This window comes from Pocillopora damicornis, chromosome 13, assembly GCF_964200805.1.
Source record: "Pocillopora damicornis chromosome 13, jaPocDami1.2, whole genome shotgun sequence".
NCBI lineage: Eukaryota > Metazoa > Cnidaria > Anthozoa > Scleractinia > Pocilloporidae > Pocillopora > Pocillopora damicornis.
The window spans coordinates 4,926,840-4,947,850 of NC_142682.1; the positions used below are offsets into that span (position 1 = coordinate 4,926,840).

General features: G+C 37.6%; 2 protein-coding genes and 2 long non-coding RNA genes across 8 annotated transcripts; 2 read left to right on the plus strand and 2 right to left on the minus strand.

Moving 5' to 3' along the window:
- Nucleotides 1-1,141: 1,141 nt before the first annotated feature.
- On the minus strand, nucleotides 1,142-6,229 carry LOC113673402 (uncharacterized). 4 transcript variants are annotated; one of them, XM_089192654.1, is made up of 7 exons: nucleotides 6,086-6,229; nucleotides 4,700-5,089; nucleotides 4,231-4,323; nucleotides 3,626-3,829; nucleotides 3,017-3,056; nucleotides 2,221-2,386; nucleotides 1,142-1,875 (listed from the first exon to the last, which is right to left on the minus strand). In XM_089192654.1, exons 2-7 carry the CDS (start codon nucleotides 4,986-4,988, stop codon nucleotides 1,678-1,680), a joined length of 990 nt encoding a protein of 329 aa, XP_089048780.1. In that variant the 5' UTR covers nucleotides 4,989-5,089; nucleotides 6,086-6,229; the 3' UTR covers nucleotides 1,142-1,677. The 4 variants fall into 4 exon arrangements, with proteins under 4 accessions (XP_089048780.1, XP_089048779.1, XP_089048778.1 ...); XM_089192653.1 differs by having other exon boundaries at nucleotides 2,221-2,383; nucleotides 6,037-6,224; XM_089192652.1 differs by having other exon boundaries at nucleotides 6,037-6,224.
- Nucleotides 6,230-6,495: 266 nt separating this feature from the next.
- LOC149035089 (uncharacterized) lies at nucleotides 6,496-9,150 on the plus strand. Its single transcript, XR_016182607.1, has 4 exons — nucleotides 6,496-6,636; nucleotides 7,574-7,625; nucleotides 7,888-7,943; nucleotides 9,108-9,150. It is a non-coding gene; the product is annotated as an uncharacterized LOC149035089 (long non-coding RNA).
- A 945-nt stretch (nucleotides 9,151-10,095) lies between these two features.
- LOC113671346 (uncharacterized) lies at nucleotides 10,096-11,933 on the plus strand. Its single transcript, XR_016182609.1, has 2 exons — nucleotides 10,096-10,333; nucleotides 10,437-11,933. It is a non-coding gene; the product is annotated as an uncharacterized LOC113671346 (long non-coding RNA).
- Nucleotides 11,934-15,744: 3,811 nt separating this feature from the next.
- LOC113673403 (uncharacterized) lies at nucleotides 15,745-20,779 on the minus strand. 2 transcript variants are annotated; one of them, XM_089192622.1, is made up of 7 exons: nucleotides 20,457-20,779; nucleotides 19,136-19,522; nucleotides 18,635-18,766; nucleotides 17,988-18,227; nucleotides 17,378-17,417; nucleotides 16,615-16,780; nucleotides 15,745-16,256 (listed from the first exon to the last, which is right to left on the minus strand). In XM_089192622.1, exons 1-7 carry the CDS (start codon nucleotides 20,518-20,520, stop codon nucleotides 16,059-16,061), a joined length of 1,227 nt encoding a protein of 408 aa, XP_089048748.1. In that variant the 5' UTR covers nucleotides 20,521-20,779; the 3' UTR covers nucleotides 15,745-16,058. The 2 variants fall into 2 exon arrangements, with proteins under 2 accessions (XP_089048748.1, XP_089048749.1); XM_089192623.1 differs by having other exon boundaries at nucleotides 16,615-16,777; nucleotides 20,457-20,756.
- Between the last annotated feature and the right edge of the window lie 232 nt (nucleotides 20,780-21,011).

A 21,011-nucleotide genomic window follows, 5' to 3' on the forward strand; every position in this document is an offset into this window, starting at 1 on the left:
TTCTTTTTCCATTTCGAGTCTTATGACAAAGGACTTGCGACTGTCAGCAGATTAATTTTTAAATTTTCCTGGTGTTTTGAGCTAAATATGTCTAAACTGAGGGAACACGAGGGTATTAAGTATCATTCACTTACGCGACGGAAACAGATGGATAGAACTAAAAACTTCCGTCTCACCGATGAGATCTTCTTATAAATTAAAACGCTGGACATGTGTTACGCTAATAGTGTCATGTGAATATTATTGTAAATGTTGATAAAGAAAGTAGTATAAAACTTCAGGGGTCTCTTTGTCTGAGTTCAGCGAACCTGGCTCACCTGCCGAGTTATGAGGTTTTGCCTCGCTTCTTTCTCCTTTGTGATGATCAGCAAAGGCAAGCTAACATGGTTATTAAAGGGTTGATCTTTTCGCGACAGATATTTTGGCAGTTGCGATGGCCAATTTTTCCTTAAATCGTGAACACCGGAACATGGTTGGCAATTACGAAATCAAAAAAAATCGCGTTTCTTTCATCTTGGTAACCGCAGAGAAATGAGTTCTCGTATTAAGAGTGATTGGGTTGAAAAACCCAGTTCTGTAGCCGGGGTAGAATTTTCCACTCGCATAAATTGCTAAAAGGTCTGGATAGCAGAAGATACGCCACGAATTTAAGTAAATATACAGAAGAACTGTCGAAACATGTTTTTAAAAAATGTCGTATATTTTCTTATACATTGCCCCGGTAACTATACTAGCACGTTAGGCGAACTCATATAAAAGGTCTCTTCAAATCCACTTTGATGCCGTTTATCCTTTTTGTTACCGTCTGACGGAGGACGGAGCTTTGGAGCGTCTTGTGTGACACACTAGTGTTGATAGCCAATTGCTGTTCGGGAAATGAGCCCACGCTCCTCTCTGAAGAAGAGGAACAAGGACTGGACCCAAAATATGGAAAGAAATCGTTCCTATCTAAACGAAAGCTTCGTCAGTAACGCAGGTAATTCATAGGTTCGAATTTCGTTCAAGTCTGATCTGTTGGGGTCACAAGCCATTCAAAACTGCATAAAACAGGAACGAAGCACCCGGGCGTGTGCGATATAGATTTAATGAGGCAGCAGCCGTAACAGTTCCTCGTGCGGGGTTCACTCAGAACAAATTCTTGTTTCTCAATAAGTCCATCATCATTTTTTTACTATTGTTATCTCTCTCAATAAAATACTTAATGCATACATAACACTCTTTAAAAACTCCTATCGGCTCAGTCACTAAGATAGAACAGCCAATGAAGGAAGATATCTATTTTCTCTCGATTGCAAGACATTGGTAAATCGGCGCCAACTTGTGTCCGACGCTATTTTTGGAAAAAACAATTATTAACTACAAATTCAATATGTCATTACGTTTAAGTTGCAAGTTGCAGACTGCGAGTTATCCTTACTCCTATAAGCTAGGTAAAAGACAGAAATTTGTCTCATACAACCTCTTAACATAAACCCTTCACATTTATGCTAGAAAATGTTAATAGAAGATCTCTTTATCCTTAGTATCATTATATCTCGTATTTTCCTTGATACCTTGTAGCGAAAACCTTATTTAAGTGTATTTGTATATATCATTCTAAACTGGACATCAACAGCTGGGTGTGTACAAACCAACACCAACATCTCAACATAAATTTATTACATTTTTTTTTTCCATTCAGACGCCAGTCGTTTCAAGATTCGCGTACGTTGGCTGTGAGCAGTCTGGATCCTCCCTACCAGGCAACTCAGGAGGCATTTCTTCAACATCAGCGTATACCGTGGGCTCATATTTGGGTGGTTTTGGTGGCTTTGCAGAGTCTGTTTCATGGTCAAATTCAGCAAGTTGAGCGTACACAAGGTCTGCCTCCTTTCGCTTGAATAAAAGTAATAAGAATAATCAATAAATATGTGCAACCAGGCGGTAATGCTGCGGACAAATGTATGATATAGCGGTGATCCCCTTTTTTTCTTTTTCTGTCTGACGACACATGTAACAGAATTTCAATGCAATGAGCCTCGATCTAACCAACATCAATATTTAGATTCCCTACTTAGATGAGAATGTTTATCATGTTTTTCATGAGCACAATTCTTTCCAATGCGCTTGTACACATACATGAATCTATTCATTCATCTGCTGTACATGTCTCGTTTATTAGAGTCCATCGCTCTTGTGGAAATCTCAATTACGTTTCAAAGTTTTAAGATAAATGCTCACCTTCTTGTTTGCCTTGTTGACAACGGCATATTCACAATTTTCTGGTGGTGGTTCGCGGCTATTCTCACTCATATCGGGGGTGGTGTTTGCTGACCCAAGAAGCTTTGCGGCTTCAACTGGATTTACAGATGCATACTGGCTCTCTCCTAATTGGTCTTTTTCACTGCTTTAATAACAGAAAAAATATCTGATTAATTTAGAACTAATTTATACTTCATCATTTTCAGTTATGCTCGGAGGTAAAAAAAAAAAAAAAAAAAAAAAAAGAAAAGAAAAAAAAAGGGAGGGGGGGAGGGTGGTGGAGTAGTCTTGTTTATAAACAACAGTGATGAGTGCCGTTTGAGTATCATTCTGAGAATCATTTCCATTGCAGGTTATTTTGTTTAATGATTTTTAGACAACTCCATGCTAAGGGTTTAGACTCAGCTCTTCCAATAGCTCTCTCCATCCAGGAGTATTGACTGGTGTCTACAGACCTCGTTTAATAAGGATAACTGACGAAATATAAGGGGGGAGGGGTTACCCTGCAATGGACTGGCATTCTATTTAAGGAAGGGAAAAGTAGCAATACTCGTGATTGCTCCATGCTACGAAAGGATGGGAATTCCAGCAATAGCTGTTATGCTGAGCTTACCTTACCCTGTATAATTCAGTACCTACCAGCCGGCTTTATCATTTGGCAATAATGTGTTGTAAGAAAGTCGAAACATTCGAGAAAAAAACAAACAAAAAACAAACAAAAACAAATAAACAAATAAAAGAAAAACAAATAAACAATCAAACAAGAAATACTTACCTCTTCGGCGCTGACTTCTTCGGTGGAGCACTTTCTTCATCTGAAAAAATAAGGAAACATTACCTTATTTCACACGACATTTATTTTTCTTAGCAAACAGTATAAGTGGCTACAGCGACAAAGAAAGAATGTTTTTGATATCATGGACATATAAGTGTACCCTACATCACATTTCTGTGTTTTACCTGCGATCATCGTGAAACCTGTTGTTTCAACATTTGTTAAACTACTTACTACGTATTCAAAGCTGGTTTCAATTCAATATCTTTTATGAGCACCGAGATGACAAAGAAAAGAAGAGTCAGGAATTAACCAGTTATGGACTTTTGATATAAGGTAAAAGAAATCAATTTCCATTCCAGGCATATAAATGTACGTCACTTTGGCACTGCAGCAATATTCGACTTGGTAAGCCAAGGATTCAATCAAAAGAAAATAACATTTGAAAAATGACATTTTGACAGCGTCAGTGATTCTCACCGAGAGGCAGAAGTACAGTAATTGGCCTCCTCGTGGGAAGAGGTTCTAAATCATCATATCATGACAATTTTTTTCATGTGGGAAATAATAATAATGGTTTAGTCCTTACAATGCTTGGAGACTCTCTACCTTTTCCCTGACGTTTTTTTCGCCTTAGTATTATGACTGCAATAAGAATGATCAACGCCACGAAAAGCACTGCTCCTAAAGATGTGGCTACTATAAGTATTGAGGGGGGAGAATTGCTGCTGTCATCCATGATGACTTTGGCTGTTGATATCGCTTCGTCTGTTGATTTCGCTGTAGTTAGGGTGGAGACAGTTGATGAAGACCCTAGAATTATAGCATTAATAATTGACATTAAACCGTCTTTTACTTATCCTAAATAGTGTTCCTAATTGTTAACACGGTACAATTTAGACTGCCGTCATCCTAACTTTACCGACTGTCAACCTTCAAGCTTACAAACGAAAAAGAAACCTTCAAACGAGGAAAACTATTTGCTTTGCTAAAAAAACAGACGAACAGACGAAACGAAAAAAACAAACAAACAAACAAACCAAAAAAAAAGACAAAAGCAAATCGAAACAAAACAAAAATAATTTAAAACAAAACAAACAAACTTCGTTATACTTCAGTGGGAATTGCTCTTTTACGTAATTATCCTCAAATGAACAAGCGATCGATGATCTTGCCTAATACAACAGTGATATCCTGTTCAGTTGACGTCTTACCTTGTGTGGTAACAGCTTTTGTCTCAGTTGATGTTCCAGAAGGACCTGTGCTGGTGAGAACAGGATGGATGAAACAAATTCCTCGACAGGTAGCTGTTCAAGAAACATAACTACTGTCACTGCCACTATAGATTTCTCGAGTGATATCCAGATAACAAGGAAGTGTATTGTTTCTCAAGCTAGCTCAATGCCTCGAACAAATGTTAAATTTTCTATGTCTCTTCCCTATAATTTAGAAGGCTTTAAGTAAATATGCGGCTAGGATTACGGAGTCTGTTCCCCTAATGGTGATGGACTATCAGTGGTAAGGTGGTCGCGGTGGCGGCCTTCGGAAAGAGTAGGATGAGGATAGGAAAGATAAAGGACGGGGAAGGGAGGGTGAGGCTAGCCCACAGAAAATTCAAACTCTTGTATAACAACAGCCGTCGATTAAAAAAAATACTTTACTCGTTCTGGTACTGATCAATACCTGTTTCTTCCTCGCAAATCCATCCTCTTTGTAAGTAGCCCCTAGCGGTACTTAATGATCCTTTAAATCCCTTTGGATATTCCTTATGAATCATTCCGTAAGAGTCATCTGGGTCAGGATTGTTGACCCCCTTATGCCATTTGTCAATAGTCACAGATTTACCATTGATCCAAGTCCATTTCTTTGTTGTTGAATTTTTTTCCAAGCCTATAAACCATTCATTATATTGGTTGCCTGTTTTATTTTGAATCTCATTTGTAATAAATTGCCATTCCTGCTCTGATTCCATCACTGCCAGTATTTTATTGTTGGCTTTACAGGAGTCCCTTGCATCTGGCCATGACCATTGGTATTTACTGAAGGTATAACATGAACATAGCCTCTCTCCATCTAGAATAACACAATTACATAGAAGTTAGTAAGAGTAGTAACTAGTGAAATGTGTCTTTATGTGTCTATGATAGAATGCATTGTTTACTGGGTAACTTATACGCGCAGAAAATCAATTTTTAGTTTTCTTGGAGACAGTCGCTATTATCATCATCATCATTTACCCCTTCTGAAGCGGACCTAATTTATACAGAAGGAGGATCTGAGGAATAGCGACCACATTTTAAACTTCTTTAATTTAACCCGCATACACAAGAAAGACTGGCGCTAAAAGTTAGATTATCTAAGACTCTCTAAAATCGTTATATTTCACATGGTTTTCAATTCAACAAGCAAGCAGCGTAAAATGCTAAAAATAGTGTATAAAGTAAAAGTCGTCACATAGTATAAATCCATAAATTCTCCCATACAACATGCCTAAGTTGCGTTACACATGTCATGTGCAGTTTACCGTGACGTCAATCGTTCACGCTATGTATTACAATCGTTTTTCAACTTCATAAAAATCAGCGTATTGTCGCGATGAACACAAAGCAAACAGCTTTATAGCTTCAACTGGATGAAAGCGAGTGGAGGATGTTGGGTTATTTAACATGATTACCAAGCCGCTATTATACAGTATACATAAGTTTGATCGTTAAAGATTTAAACACGCAAACTGCCACTTCCTTCCCTTGCAAATTTATTTCATATTTGTTCGTCGCTCGGCTCGCAAGTCTTAAAAGATATCTGTCGTAATCAATCAAATCGCCTTCTATCCCGAATTCTCCGATCAAGAATTAATTTTCTATTGATTCAACTCGAAATTAAAGTGTTGGGTCAGTCTGACGTTCAGAATAAGTCTAAAACGCCACGATCTTGAGTAACTCAATAATGAAACTCGACATTCGATTAAGTGCTTGCTCTTCATGAATTTTAGAATTATCAAGTATTCCTCTCTTATTTACCTGTTCTCGACAGTAACAAATCAACTCCGAGAAGTATCAAGACATATACCTTCACTAAATCCATCGTCCAGTGCTTTGGATGAGGATGTTTATTACGCCACGAAAGCGAAAGTTACGCTTGAACGACTAATTAAGATTTCGACGCAATTTCCAGTCAGTCAAGGTGTGACTTAGGAGGAAACAGCGGAAGTTTGGCAAGAGACTACGCCTAAAGGAAAATGTATGTAGCGTTGCAGTTGTGTCTTCCGGTGTGGTTATGTCCTTACACATTATAACCAATAGAATGCAGTTTTACTTCTTCCAATCAAAGTGCGTTGTGATCGTGTCTTCTGCGTGTCACTTCCCAACTAGGGGAGGGATGCAAAGCAAAAGTGTAAAAAGATCGTTAAGATTTCCGCGCTCGAAGTTTGAGAATTTCAGGGGCTATCCTTGACACCTTTTGGAACGCTTCGGATTGGTGAAAGAGTAAGATTCTGGTTGCGTTTTTAAGTGCGAGGTATTTGGGAAATTTTCTTCCATGCGTTGGAAAGCCTAGGAAGACGAGAATTTGACATTGCCTCATGGCTTTCCTTACTTTTCTGTTGGAGCTAGTACAATAAGGTAAGGTTTTCGTTGCACTTCATGCTAGTATTTTTTTTAAAGTTGTGTGCTAAGTAGATTTCATGTAGCTGCATGATACCTGGATTCATTGAATCCTTCTGTGTCGAGGACTGACTTTTTTATTTTGTTTGGGACATGCAACACCAGATAATACACGTCGATTAAAAACCAGGACAGCTCTCGGTGTTTCAATCATCAAAAACTTGTGATTTTCTTCCAGCCTCAATAATTTGTATTATGTTGCATGTAGCAGTCTCATAGTGTCTACACTGGTGGCTATTATGGGTACAGTGGAAGACATGTATTCATTGTAAATGTATGGGGCTACGCAAAAATTCAGCCAGGATGTATGGTCGATGTTAAACTTCACATATCCTGGAAAGTTAACTTACAAACTGCTTACACATATGATGAAGATCTGGTCTCTTATAAAGGATAGGGTGCTGGCTCCTAACGCTCTGCAGCAAGTAACAGTTGGGTCATCATTCTCTTTGCTCACCCAGAAGGGCACAAATTTGCAGCAAAGTTACTCATCACTTAATAATATGTGCTTTTCTATTTAAATCAGTGGCTGACATATGCCACTTTCTTTCTTTTGATCTATTTAGAATAAAGCCCCTTGAACTAAATTATGAGGAATACCACAATGATATGTATTTTGTTACCACATTTTACATACTTTTTCAATTGTGTGTTACAAACATTAAAATGAAATAAATACTAATTCATGCACAAATGAATACTTAATTCAATACAGACTATTGCCCATTATTTGCGATTATTGCTCCTACGCTTGTTAGCAAGAACTTGGTCTTTTTGGCGTTCATTGTGAGTGTCTGGTAATCCATATATCAATGGAGACACTCTATGCAACTATCTTTGTGAAGAAAATACCAATCCTTTCACCTCTACTTAATATCATTCATCATTCATACAGGCATGGATGAGAACCAGCAGCAAAGCAAAGTAAACAAAAGTGCAGATGAAAGGTATCTGTTGTGCTTGTCCTTGGTGTAAAAATCAGTTTCCTTTGGTTTTGTTAATGATATGAATGAAAAATGCATTTTGTGTAGAGAAAGATAAAATTTAGCTCCTAGTATAAGTTATGGTGAGATGATATGTCACTATCAATTTGGCCTCTTTTAATAGTAAAAGAATAAACTAAGGATAAAACTAAACAACAGCATACCTATACTAAACCCTCAGCCTATTTGTATCAATATTGTTATTTTTCTGGTGTTTACCTAATAGATTCAATCCACTTACAGACAAAGATGGTGCCTGTAAATTTTACCTTTATTCTTAGGGTAAGACACATGTAGAAAGCAATATTTTGCAAAACAACAACATTATGTATGCAAATTTTAAATTTTTCCATTTTTTTCTGCTTGACTTTTTGAGTAGTTCCAGGATTTTCTTGTGCAAAGAGTTCAAGATGAATGTACCAGTCATCATGTTTTTTGGTATGATGGTTTACATTGATTGCTGTGCTCTACATTCATCATTGAAGTACCAATTAATTTCTTTTGCCATCAGTAATTGCTTTAAATATACTGTGTCAGAAATCACAGCACTGTGCCCCAAAATTTAATGTTGCCCAGGGCACAATTTCATATTTTTGAGCAAGGCAAAGGTAAAAATCAAACAAGACTACACAGACATCATCTATGAGACAACATTACTATGTATATAATGTTTATATAGTTCTTTATGTAAAAGCTACTCTATTCATTAAATCAGTGTCAACACTCTCCCTCACTCTCCCTTGTAGCAGATATAGTTTTTAGCCAACTTGAGAAACAGTGGCCTAAAATGGACATCCAAACTTTTAAATTTCCAGGGAAAGGTTCCCCAGACTTTGCTACCCAAGTGGGAATAAATGGCTGCCACACTGTCATTTTTGTCCCCCCCAGCTGCTCAAATGTTTTTCCTCCTTTCCACAATCTTACCAAAGCCCCCATATGTGTAGTAATAAAAACATTGAAGTGTAGTGTGCTATCTCAGCAAGAGATGATAATCATGCACATTTTTTTAGATGTTTGGTGAGGTATTACATTCTGTGCACAAAATCTAGTTCACATAGACCTGGGGAAAAAGAATAGGGTGTAATAGTCAGGTCGGTGAATTGCTACAAGCTTTAGTTTGGTACCACTACTCATTTGGTTATCTATCTTGCCGGCACTCTTTCTGGTTATTTGGGTTTTTTATGGAACCTCTTCCCATCAAGAAGAAGCATGGTATGTGTTTGAAAGTTGATAGAAAAGAAAAGTAAAAAAAAAAAAAAGGAAATAGGGGAGGAACAGGATGGTACCAAAGACAGTGGTACATTTTTTTTTTGCAGGGGGTAGTTTTTTTATTTTTGAATTAGGGTTCTAGCCTAAGTATGTCTAAGTTTCTACACTTGTTTATTCTTGTGATTTCTTGCTTTAGGAAGTGAGGTAAAATTGTTTGAGTTTGTTTTTTCATTACAGCCACTTGAGTCTGTAAATGGAAAGAAAACGCTGAAAAATGATGGTAAGGAACACATTGCTTGCACTATAAAGTACTGAAAGTAATTTGCAACTCTCCACATTTGTTATTTTCAATTGATATGCTTTGCACAGCTGTTGTGTGATAAGTGAAGAATTAGTTAACTGTATCTCAAAAATTAAATCACTTTAAACTGCAGCGAAAGCTATTTCTTTTATAGTTATAAAAGTATCAAAGGTAACCTCTCTAAGAACCATCCCTAGTGTCTGTGTTATAGAGGTATCCACTAAATATAGGTTAATTTATTAGGAAATGTGGGAAGAATAGTATGCAACTGAATGATGCAAGTTTCAGCCAGTTGAGGGTTCTTGCATTTTTTATTGTGGTGCTAATGGTGTCTCAGTCAATTGCTAACTTAGTATTTAAGTACTAGTTGTGCTTGTTGATTATTTGACTTTCCCTAAATGTTTTTTATCGGTGGAGCCAAAAGAAAAAGTTTGTGAGGCCATGCTTTAAAAAAATGACAAGAAGGCCTTAAAAGCTTACTTAGATCTTTATGAAGATGGAGGGTTATTTTATTGGCAGTTACATGTAAAGATAGGTTGCCAGGGTCACTTACTAGGAGTAGATTAATAAGTTAAAAATACTACATTTGAGCTCAAATTTTACACAGACATTATTCAGGTATGATGGAAATTTAAAAGCACATTCTTGTCTCATTCATAAGCAATGCTATATAGAACGCCCGCTTCAGTTATTATTAACTTAGGCACACCAACGTGCTATGTAATAAACTGTTCCCCGTTAATTGTAGTCATTCTCTAAAGAAGTCTCAATTAGCTCACGCTTGGAAATTATTGCCTTAAATTGGGCCAAGTAAATGTCCCGCTTTCCCCAGTCCTCTTGTTCAAAATTTGGCGCGGCCATTTTCCTCGCGCGCGAAGAGCAAAAATTCGCCAGGCTCCCCCCCCCCCCTTTGTGGGGGGGAATGGTACGAGTACACAATTTCTAGCCGCAAAATCCGAAATCCTCGAGGGAAAAGCTTTCTTTTGATACCTTGTTTACCATATAGCGTTCAGTTTTCTAAAAATACGGCGGTTGTGAAAAAGCACTTCGACACCATCTATAAGTTCAGAAATTTCTGGTTCTAGTGGACTTTTGAAAGTGATATATTTGAGTTTATTGCCACCCAATTTTGAAAAAGTAAAACCATACTTCCCTAGAAAAGGTATTTGTCTTTCGTTTTTGTGGAAAAAATGGTTAATATTGTGAGCTTCAGAGGGTGAATTTTTGTTTGAAAAATTAGTAAAAATCTTTGCATTTGATCGTAGGCCATTGAATTTTGGGCTCAAGTTTGAGCTTGTATGGGAACCAAGAAGAAACCTCTTTGGAGGTCTCCTAAATGTTCTGCGAGAAGCCGATTTCCACTCGGTGAGTTGGCAAGGGAAAAATGTAACCTCCGTGATGAATATTTATCAAAAAGTAAGAAGTTGTCGGCATTAAAAAAGAGAAATAAGAGTCTTCAAGAAAAGAGTGAGAAAGTACAAGAATGCATGAATCAGCTCGAGATAACACCACGTTCAAGTGCATTTGTAATTTCAAAAAACACCTCCACTGCGCGCAAAAAGAATCCCTCTGAACTTTCTGATGGTGGTAAACTGAACTTACCTCGACGAAGTGCCCAACGGAGGCAATTGTAAACCTTAATTGCTGCAACAGAGATCAATGGAGGGAGTATGGAGGACAGGGCTCCTGCTCTAGAGGGCATGGTCTCCACTGTCCTTAAGTATAGCAAAGTAACTGATGTTGCCAAGTATCTCTCCTCATCTAAAAAATTGAAAAAGGCCACTCTGATGGAAATAAAGAAGGAAGCACAAGAATACGAGAAAAGTAATGAAAATTTTATCTGGTCATTATCATTACTCTATGCTGGAGGGGTCATTGGAAACGTAAAGTACATGCAAGGGAGGTCTGCACTTGTCATGAGGCACACAGGGAGGGGCACTAAAACAGGTACTCCATCAGTTGAGTTAATCCTCAAAACATTGAGTGATATTTTTAGAAGCATTCTAAGTGTAACTGTGCTTTGACTCACAATGAACCCCAGCTGTTTAAGGACTTATAAAACAACTGTTTTATTTTTCATGCCTTGTAACATTTTCATGAATAAGGAGTTGAGGTAAATGTAAGTTTATATTTAACTGTAACTGATTATATTGAACCCAAAGTTTTCTCTGTTTACATACTGCTCATAACCATAAGGTTCAATTTCATTGATTAAGATTATAGAAGTTCTTCCTCATTTAATTCAATCACCTGGAGGAAAAACATTTAGAAGTTAATATAAAAATTCAAATTGAACTATGTATAGTTATATAATCTGTATAAGACATGGCTGAAAAAACAAAGTCAGCAAAGAGGGGAATGCCCCTATCAAGGAGGGCCTAAAGTATGAAATTGTCATGAGTTAATCCTGATTGTGCATTTTGAGAGGCCTTTTAAGTCTGCTCTTGGCTAAAGTTATACCTCTGCTTGCTTTTAAAATTATCAACTGTAACTTTATGTCATAATATATGAGAAGTTTTCTCTGTCGACATACTTCTCGTAACCATAATAAGTTTATAAGTTTCAGCACTTATAGTAGTGGTTTGCCTTATTTAAGCTTATATGATCATGTGGAGGCATTATAACATCAAGAATGAATACTGCTATTTGATAGTGTTTTACTATTTCCTTGTTTTACTGGTGTCTTTTCTTTGTGTAGCTCACACCATTTAACACAACAGTTAAGCAATGTCGGTTTCCAAAATAAACTGGTGATTTCTGTATTTAGTGTTGGCTGATACCAAACGAATTCCAATAGCCATAGTAAAATTTTGCTTGCCAACACTCTGCTTTTGCATTGTAGATTATCACTCCTTTTTTTTCTTGGCTGACAATGAGCTTGACTTGTCCCTTTCCTTCGCCAAGCTGCTTGATAAATCCACCACAGTCCATAAATTTGTCAAACAAATGTCATAGTCTCAGGGTTCTCAGTAGAATTTTGTACAGCCGTTGCTTTGGTAGTTACAGGCGTAACCCTAATATACACGTCCTTTGGGCGTGTAACTTGGGCCCATAGGGCCCAAGCTGCTAGGGGGGTCTGGGGGCATGCTCCCCTGGGAAATTTTTTATTTAAGATGCTCAGAAATGCTTTTTCCTTCATTTTGGGGCATATTTTCTCATTTTCTCCAAACAAGTTTAAGTACATTTTGTAATCTGTTCAGTGGCTTTGAACTACGGAAAGTTGAAATTATCTCTTATCAAACTGAAAACTACACTGCAATATTCAATGAAATATTAACCTGCAATAACAATGCTTTGCTTTCTGAGTTAATGGAATTCATTTTATACAAAAATAATTATTAGGTGACCAGTCCTCTCCAAATGGGGGCACCCACTTACAAAAACTAATTCTCAAGGCCACACTGACCCAGTAACTGCTATATATCTAAATGAGAAAGAGTATAAGATAGCGCAAATATTTGTTAATGAATGAACCGGCCATGTTTTTGCACGTGGAAAGACGACATCTGCGAGAGGCCTGGGTTCAAATTTACAAATTCAATATGGCGGCCATATTCAACGTTGCGGAGACGTGAAGCGATTGTTCGGTTATTCTATGGTCTGCAAAAAGGCTATTCACTTTGACAACTAAAACCGAAGAAAGGTACATTGCGAAAGCAACTAACAGTCAATAGTTTACCCAGCAATTTACTCAAAAAGCCGTTCTTTTATTTGCATTTGATAGACGAATTGATCTACTGGTTGAAGCACTTTGACAGCCGTAACACTTACCTGTGACACCCGTGACAGGTGTTACGGGTTACGGGTTCAACTGAGAACCCTGTAGTCTTCTCAGACTGAAAAAAGTAATTGTTACAGAACCTTGCTTCTCTTCTACCTCTAAACCATACCTTGTTAGACCAAGAACGTCCTTATGTAAAATGTTAAAAACCTCCTGTGCCATAGGGAGATCAAAAATGACCATCCACGGGTGCACTTTACTCATCCTTGGTGATAGCCGGCGATCAATGGCACGTTTCGCCCGAATCATGCAACGCTGTAGCATTGGATACAGTTCGCCAAGCTCTCGAATTGCTCCAAAGTTTCCTTTCACAGCTAATTCAGCAACCTTGTTTAGCCGGTTGAATGTGATATCTAGATCCCTCCATTTATGCCCATTCGCTCAAATTCTGACTTGCTATGCTTAAGGACTTCATTTATTGAAAATATTAGTTCCTCTTCGGTGGGTTCAGAGCTATCCGCCATCTTGGATTTTGGAAAACTTTACCCCAGGTCACGCGCGGCCAAATTGAAAGTTGGCCCAATTTCGAGTAATAATTTCCAAGCGTGTAAAGACGAAACGCGTCGGAAATAAACGAGGAGCTTACAACTACACGAAGTGTTTCTTTGTGCGGCTCGCTAAGTCTTACTTAAAAATGAAAAAAAGAGGAAAAATTGCAAATTTCAAAAAAAAGTTTCTTTTCTCAATGAATTCTAGAAAAGCGAGATGAATTCTGAGAATTCGTCCTTCAAGTGGAATAAATCCTAGGTTGCCAAATCCAATCTTTAATCCGATTTTGCATTTTTTTTCCTTTTTTTCAATGAATTCTAGAATTACGGGGTAAATTTTGAGAATTTGGCCCGCAAGTAGCTAATACCGTAAGTTCCCATATGCCATCTTCACCCCAATTTTCCATTTGATCAGTGAATTTTAGAAAAAAAGAGGTAAATTGTGGATAATACCCGAAGTTCCCATATGCTATCTTTACCCCGATTTCCCTTTTTTTTTTTCGGAAAATTCTATAGAATAACGGGGTAAAATCTGAGAATTCATCCATCAAATGGAATAGATCCTTGGTTGTCATATCCAATCTTCAACCCGATTTTCAATGCTTTTTTCTCATTGAATTCTAGATAAACGGGATAAATTCTACGAGTTCCTCCCGCAAGTGATAGCAATATGCTAAGTTACCATATGCCATGGTAAATTCTAAACATTCATGCTACAAGTGAATAATACCCGAAGTTCCCACATGCTATTTTTACTCCGATTTTCCATTTTTTTCAGTGAATTTGACAAAAAAACAGGGTAAAATCTGAAAAGTTATTCGCCAAATGGAATAGATCCCAAGTTGCCACATCCAATCTTCAACCCGATTTTCCATTTTTTTTTCCAATGAATTCTAGAAAAACGGGATAAATTCTGTGAAATTCAACCTTTAGGTGGATTCTATCCTATTGACTTGCCATAGCCACCTTTAGCCCCATTTTCGATTTAACCATTGTGTGAATTTGTCATAAACAGGGTAAAATAGGACAAATCCACCCAAAAGTGCAATAAATCCTACAATAATTTAGAAACAGTACTAAAAAAAAAACAGCTAAAATCAGCGGAACCGCAATAAAATCACAATCTACTACTTCAATTTTTTTAAAGGAGGGCTTAGTGCGATACGGCAAAAACCAACAGTACTCAAAATAAACAACTAAAGGCCAAACTTCTGTGATTGAAGGAAGACTTCGTGACGCAGACAAATAATCACAACCTAGACTTCTCAGTCGATCTCACCTCCGGCAGATCAGGTGAAGTGTCAAAAATATATAATTTTATGTCGACGAACCATAATCTATGATCTTCAACTATTAAAGAAAATAAAGCAATTGTGATATAACGCCACATTGTGCTTTTGTCTTAGCTTGTGGCTAAAATGTTGTCATTGAAGTCGCAAGTCGAGCAATGAAGACTGTAAATAAAGCAAGGCTGCAAATAAAACGTGAACAATAACGCATCCTTTAGTCGAAAGTCGCTTTGTTATTCACGCGCAGCAAATTGTTCTTCCAAGTTTAGGTTATAACAACGATGCGATCACTCTGCGTTAACGAACGATTGAACTTCAAGGAAAGCAATATGAGAGGCCAATGATCCGGTTCGCAGTGATCATGCGAACAGCATGTTTTCCTCAGATCAGTTACCGGAAAATACTGGTCAAATTTTCCACTTATCCCGACCCCCCTTGAATGAGTACTTTTGCTTGAAGACATAACTACAACGGAGTCTCTTAACCAGTCCCAAGCCGCGTGTCGCTCGATAGATTGCAGGATATGATTGGCCCCTGTATCACATTACGTCAGAGGACATATCTGCAACAAGAGGACATAAGTGCAACGGTACAAATGTAAATCAAGAACAGGCAATGCGAAAAATTTAGAGTGAGAAAAACAACACTAATTCTTAATGTCAACTCTTCTCTTTAGCTTAATATTATTCAGGGAGAAGCAAAGTGTTATGGTTTATTCAAGCAAAGCAGGGGTGTATTGTGTTGGATATTTTTGGAATTTTATCTAAATGCCTTGCCGGCTGGATTGAGGTCGTCAGAGTCAGGCATTGTCTAAGAAACTGTACGCCACAATAAAAAGGAGAAAAAAAATCACGTCAAGATTATTTTTCCTCCATCTTTCTTCCTCTCTCTCTCTATTATTCAAGTATGAACTTATGCATATGGTCTGTGGCCTTTTAGATAGAGTGATATATTTTAGCGGCGGATGGTTTCCGATGAATTCTAAACCGATAAGATAATCGTTTGGATAAAACTCTTTGATCATTCAAATCAGTATGTTTAATTTTGATATCAAAATTCACACGTAGTTCCTAAATCATTTTTTTTATAAGAAACACACGGGACTGGACCCCTTCAAAAGAATCTTTGTGCATACTTACCGGTACTGTTTCTTTCTGTCTTTCTCCAACCTATATGTTAAGTTAGAACATGATATATCGAATTTTCCTCGATACCATCTAGCGAAAACTTGATTTAAATGTATTTATACTGTTCCAAACTGGACATCAACAGCTGGGTGTGTTCAAACCAACACCATTATCTCAACATAAATGTATTACATTTTTTTTTTCAGACACCAGTCGTTTCAAGATTTGCGTATGTTGGCTGTGAGGAGTCTGGATCCTCTCTACCAGGCAACTCAGGAGGCATTGCTTCAACATCAGCGTATACCGTGGGCTCATAGCTGGGTGGTTTTGGTGGCTTTGCAGCGTCAGTTTCATGGTCAAATTCAGCAAGTTGAGCGTACACAAGGTCTGCCTCCTTTCGCTTGAATAAAATTAACAATAATAATCAATAAAAATGCGCAACCAGGCGGTAATGCTGCGGACAAATGTATGATATAGCGGTGATCCCCTTTTTTTCTTTTTTGGTCTGACGACACATGTAACAGAATTTCAAGCCTCGATCTAGCAACCTTCAATATTTAGATTCCCTACTTAGATAAGAATGTTTATCATGTTTTTCGTGTGCACAATTCTTTCCAATGCGCTTGTACACATACATGAATCTATTCATTCATCTGCTGTACATTTCACGTTTATAAGAGTCCATCGCTCTGGTGGAACATGACTTAGAACGACACTCAATCTCAATTACGTTTCAAAGTCTTAAGCTAAATACTCACCCTCTTGTTTGCCTTGTTGACAACGGCATATTCACAATTTTCTGGTGGTGGTTCGCGGCTAGTCTCACTCATATCGGGGGTGGTGTTTGCTGACCCAAGAAGCTTTGCGGCTTCAACTGGATTAACAGATTCATACTGGCTCTCTCCTGATTGGTCTCTCTCACTACTTTAATAAAAGAAAAAATATATGATTAATTTAGAACTAATTTATACTTCATCATTTTTCGATATGCTCGGGATTAAATCAAAAGTCGTGCGTGGGGGGTGGGGTGGTGGAGTAGTCTTGTTTATCGACAACATGTGATGGGTGCCGTTTGAGTATCATTCTGAGAATCAGAAGGTTATTTTGTTTAATAATGTTTAGACAACTCCTTGCTAGCGGTTTTAGACCCAGCTCTTCCAGTAACTCTCTCCATCCAGGAGTATGGACTGATATCGACAGACCCCGTTTAACACGGATAACTAACGAAATATGGGGGGAGGGGTTACCCTGCTATGGACTGGCATTCTATCTAAGGGAAGGAGAAGTAGCAATACTCGTGATTGCTCCATGCTACGAAAGGATAGGACTTCCAACAATATATTTTAAGCGGAGCTCACCTTACCCTTTATAATTCAGTAACTACCAGCTGGCTTTATCATTTGGCAATAATGCATCGTAAGAAACTCGAAACATTCGAGAAAAAAACAAATAAACAAACAAACAAACAAAAATAAAAAAATAAACGAACAACAAATAAACAACTAAACAAGAAATACTGACCTCTTTGGCGCTGACTCCTTCGAAGGAGCACTTCCTTCATCTGAAAAAAATAAGAAAACATCACCTCATTTAACACCACATTTTTTTCCCTTAGCAAACAGTAATAGAGGCTTCAGCGACAAAGATGTTTTTAATGTCATGAACATATCAGTGTACCCTACATCACTTTTTTGTTATAATTCAGATTTGATCATCGTGAAATTTGCTGTTTCAAAATTTGTTAAACTACTTACTACGTATTCAAAGCTGGTTTTTCAATTCAATATCGCTCATGAGCACGGAGTTGACAAAGGAAAGAAGAGTCGGGAATTAACCAGTTATGGAATTTTGATATAGGGTAAGAGAAATCAGTTTCCATTCCAGGCATATAAATATACGTCTCACTTGTACGGCAGCAATGTTCGACTTAATAAGCTAATGATTCAATCAAAAGTAAATATCATTTGAAAAATAACATTTTGACTGAGTCAGTGATTCCCACCGAAAGGCAGAAGTACAATTATTGGCCTCCGCGAAGGAAGAGATTCTAAATCATCATATCATGACAAATTTTTTCATGTGGGAAATAATAATAATGGTTTAATCCTTACAACGCTTGGAGACTCTCTACCTTTTCCCTGACGTCTTTTTCGCCTTAGTATTATGATTGCAATTAGAATGATCAACGCCACGAAAAACACTGCTCCTAAAGATGCGGCCACTGTCATAACTGAGGGGGAAGAGCTGCTGCTGTCATCCATGATGACTTTGTCTGTTGATTTCACTTCGTCAGTTGATTTCACTTCGTTAGTTGATTTCACTTCGTCAGTTGATTTCGCTCTAGTAGGGGTGGAGACAATTGTTGAAGACCCTAGAATTAAAGCATTAATAATTGACATTAAACCGTCTTTTACTTATCCTAAATAGTGGTCCGGATTGTTAGCACTGTACAATTTAGACTGCCCTCATCCTAACTTTACTGACTGTCAACCTTCAAGCTTATAAACGAAAAAGAAACCTTCAAACGAGGAAAACTTATAAAATTCAAAGAAATGTACTTTGCTTTGCTAAAAAAAATAGACGAAACGAGAAAAAAAAACAAACAAACAAACAAACAAACAAACCAAATAAAAAAAAAAAAAAAGACCAAAGCAAATCGAAGCAGCAAGCAACAGAAACAATTTCAAACAAAACAAACTTCGTTCTACCTGGGAATTGGGAATTGCTCTTTTACATGCTATGATTATCCTCAAATTAACAATCGATCGAGGATCTTACCAGGTACAGTAGTGATATCCTGTTCAGTTGACGTCTCTCCTTGTGTGGTAACAACTTTCGTCCCAGTTGATGTTCCAGTGGGACTTGTGCTGGTAAGATCAGGATGGACGAAACAAATTCCTTGACAGGTATCTGTTCAAGAAACATAACTACTCTGATTATACATTTGTCGAGTAATATTCCGATTACGGGAAAGTGTGTTGTTTCTCAGACCAACTTAATGCCTTGAATCAGTAATAAATGTTCTGTGTCACGTCCCTATAATCTAGAAAGCTTTGAGTAAATATGCGGCTACGATTACGGAGTCTGCTCCCCTGATGGTGATGGACTGTCAGAGGTGAGGTGGTCGCAATTGGCAGCCTTTGGAAAGAATGGGTTGGGATAGGAAAGATAAAGGACGGGGAAGGGAGGGTGAGGTTAGCCTATAGAAAATTCAAACTCGTGTATAACAACAGCGGTCGATTTAAAAAATATTTTACTCGTTCAGGCAGTGATCAATACCTGTTTCCTCCTCGCAAATCCATCCTCTTGACAAGTCGGCCCTAATGGAACTAAATGATCCTTTAAATCCCAGTGGATACTCCTCATGAATCAGCGCGTATGGGTCATCTCGGTTAATGCCATTTTTACGCCATTTGTCAATAGTCAAAGATTTACCATTGATCCAAGTCCATATCTTTGTTGTTGAATTTTTTTCCAAGCCTATAAACCATTCATTATATTGGCCGCCTGATTTTTTATTTTGAATCTCAGTTTTAATAAATTGCCATTCCTGCTCTGATTCTATCACTGCGAGTGTTTTATTACTGGATTTACAGGAGTCCCTTGCAGCTGGCCATAACCATTGTCTTTTATCGAAGGCATAACAAGAACATAGCCTCTCTCCATCTAGAAAAACATAATTACATAGAAGTTAGACCAATAATTAGTGACAGTGAAGTGTGTCTTTACTGGGTTAACTGTTACGAGCAGAAAATCATATTTGAGTTTTCTCGGAGAAAATCGTTATCATCACAATCATCATTCCCCCTCCAAAGGATACACAATTTACACAGGGTAGGAAGATCTAAGGAATAGCGACTAAAGTCAACCTTCTTAGAATTAATCCACATCCGCAAGAAAGACGAGCGCTTTAAGTCAGATTATCGAAGAATCTCTCAAATCGTTTTAATTCACATAGTTTTCCTTTAAACAAGCAAGCAGTGTAATATTATAAAAAAAATGAATAAATTAAAAGTTAGTACAATATGTAAATCCATTGATTTTCCCATGCAACACGCCTGGGTTGCGTTACACATTTCATGTCATGTCCAGTTTACCGTGACGTCATCAGTCACGTTAGTCACGCTTTATATTACAATCGTTTCCCAACTTTATGAAGATCAGCGTACTGTCGCGATGAATAAAAAGCAAACAGCTCTATAGCCACAACTGGATGAAAGCTAGTGAAGGATGTTAGGTTATTTAACATGGTTATTAAACCAACACTATACATTATACATAAATTTGATCATCAATGGTTAGACACGCAAACTGCCACTTCCTTCTCGTTGCAAATTATTCCATCCTCGTCCGTCGCTCGGCTTGCAAGTCCTAAAAAACCTGAATCGCAATCAATCAAAACGCATCCTATCCAATGATTTTTTACTCAAGAATTCATTTTCTACTGATTTAACTCGAAAGTAAAGTGCTGGGTCAGTCTGACGTTCAGGATAAATCTAAAACGCCACGATCTGGAGTAACCATATAATTAAACTCGACATCACTTAAGTGCATGGACTTCATGAACTTTAGAGTTATCAAATATTCCTCTCTCATTTACCTGTTCTCGACAATAATAAATCAACTCCAAGAAGTATCAATACGTACACCTTCACCAAATCCATCGTTTAAAGCTTTGGCTGACGATGTTTATTACGCCACGAAAGAGAAAGTTGTGGTTAAACGATTAATTAAGATTTCGACGCAATTTCCGGTCAGTCAAGGTGTGACTTGGCAGGAAACAGCGGAAGTTTGGCAAGAGACCACGCTTCAAGGAAAATGCTAATCAAGAATTTAGAATAAGAAAAAAAAAAAGTGTCACTGTCAGCTTTTCTCTTTAGCCTTAGATTATTAAAGGATTATTAAATTCAAGTAAAGCGGGGTGTATTGTGTTGGATATTTCTGGAATGTTCTCGAAATGCTTTGCCGGCAGGATTGAGGTCGTCAGGGTCAGGCATTGTCTAAGAAACTTTACGCCACCAAAAAAGGAAAATAAAAAAATCATCTTAAGATTATATTTCCTCTATCCTTCTTCCTCTCTCTCTCTCTATTATTCAAGTATGAACTTATGTGCATATGGTCTGTGGCCTTTTAGATAGCGTGATATATTTTAGCT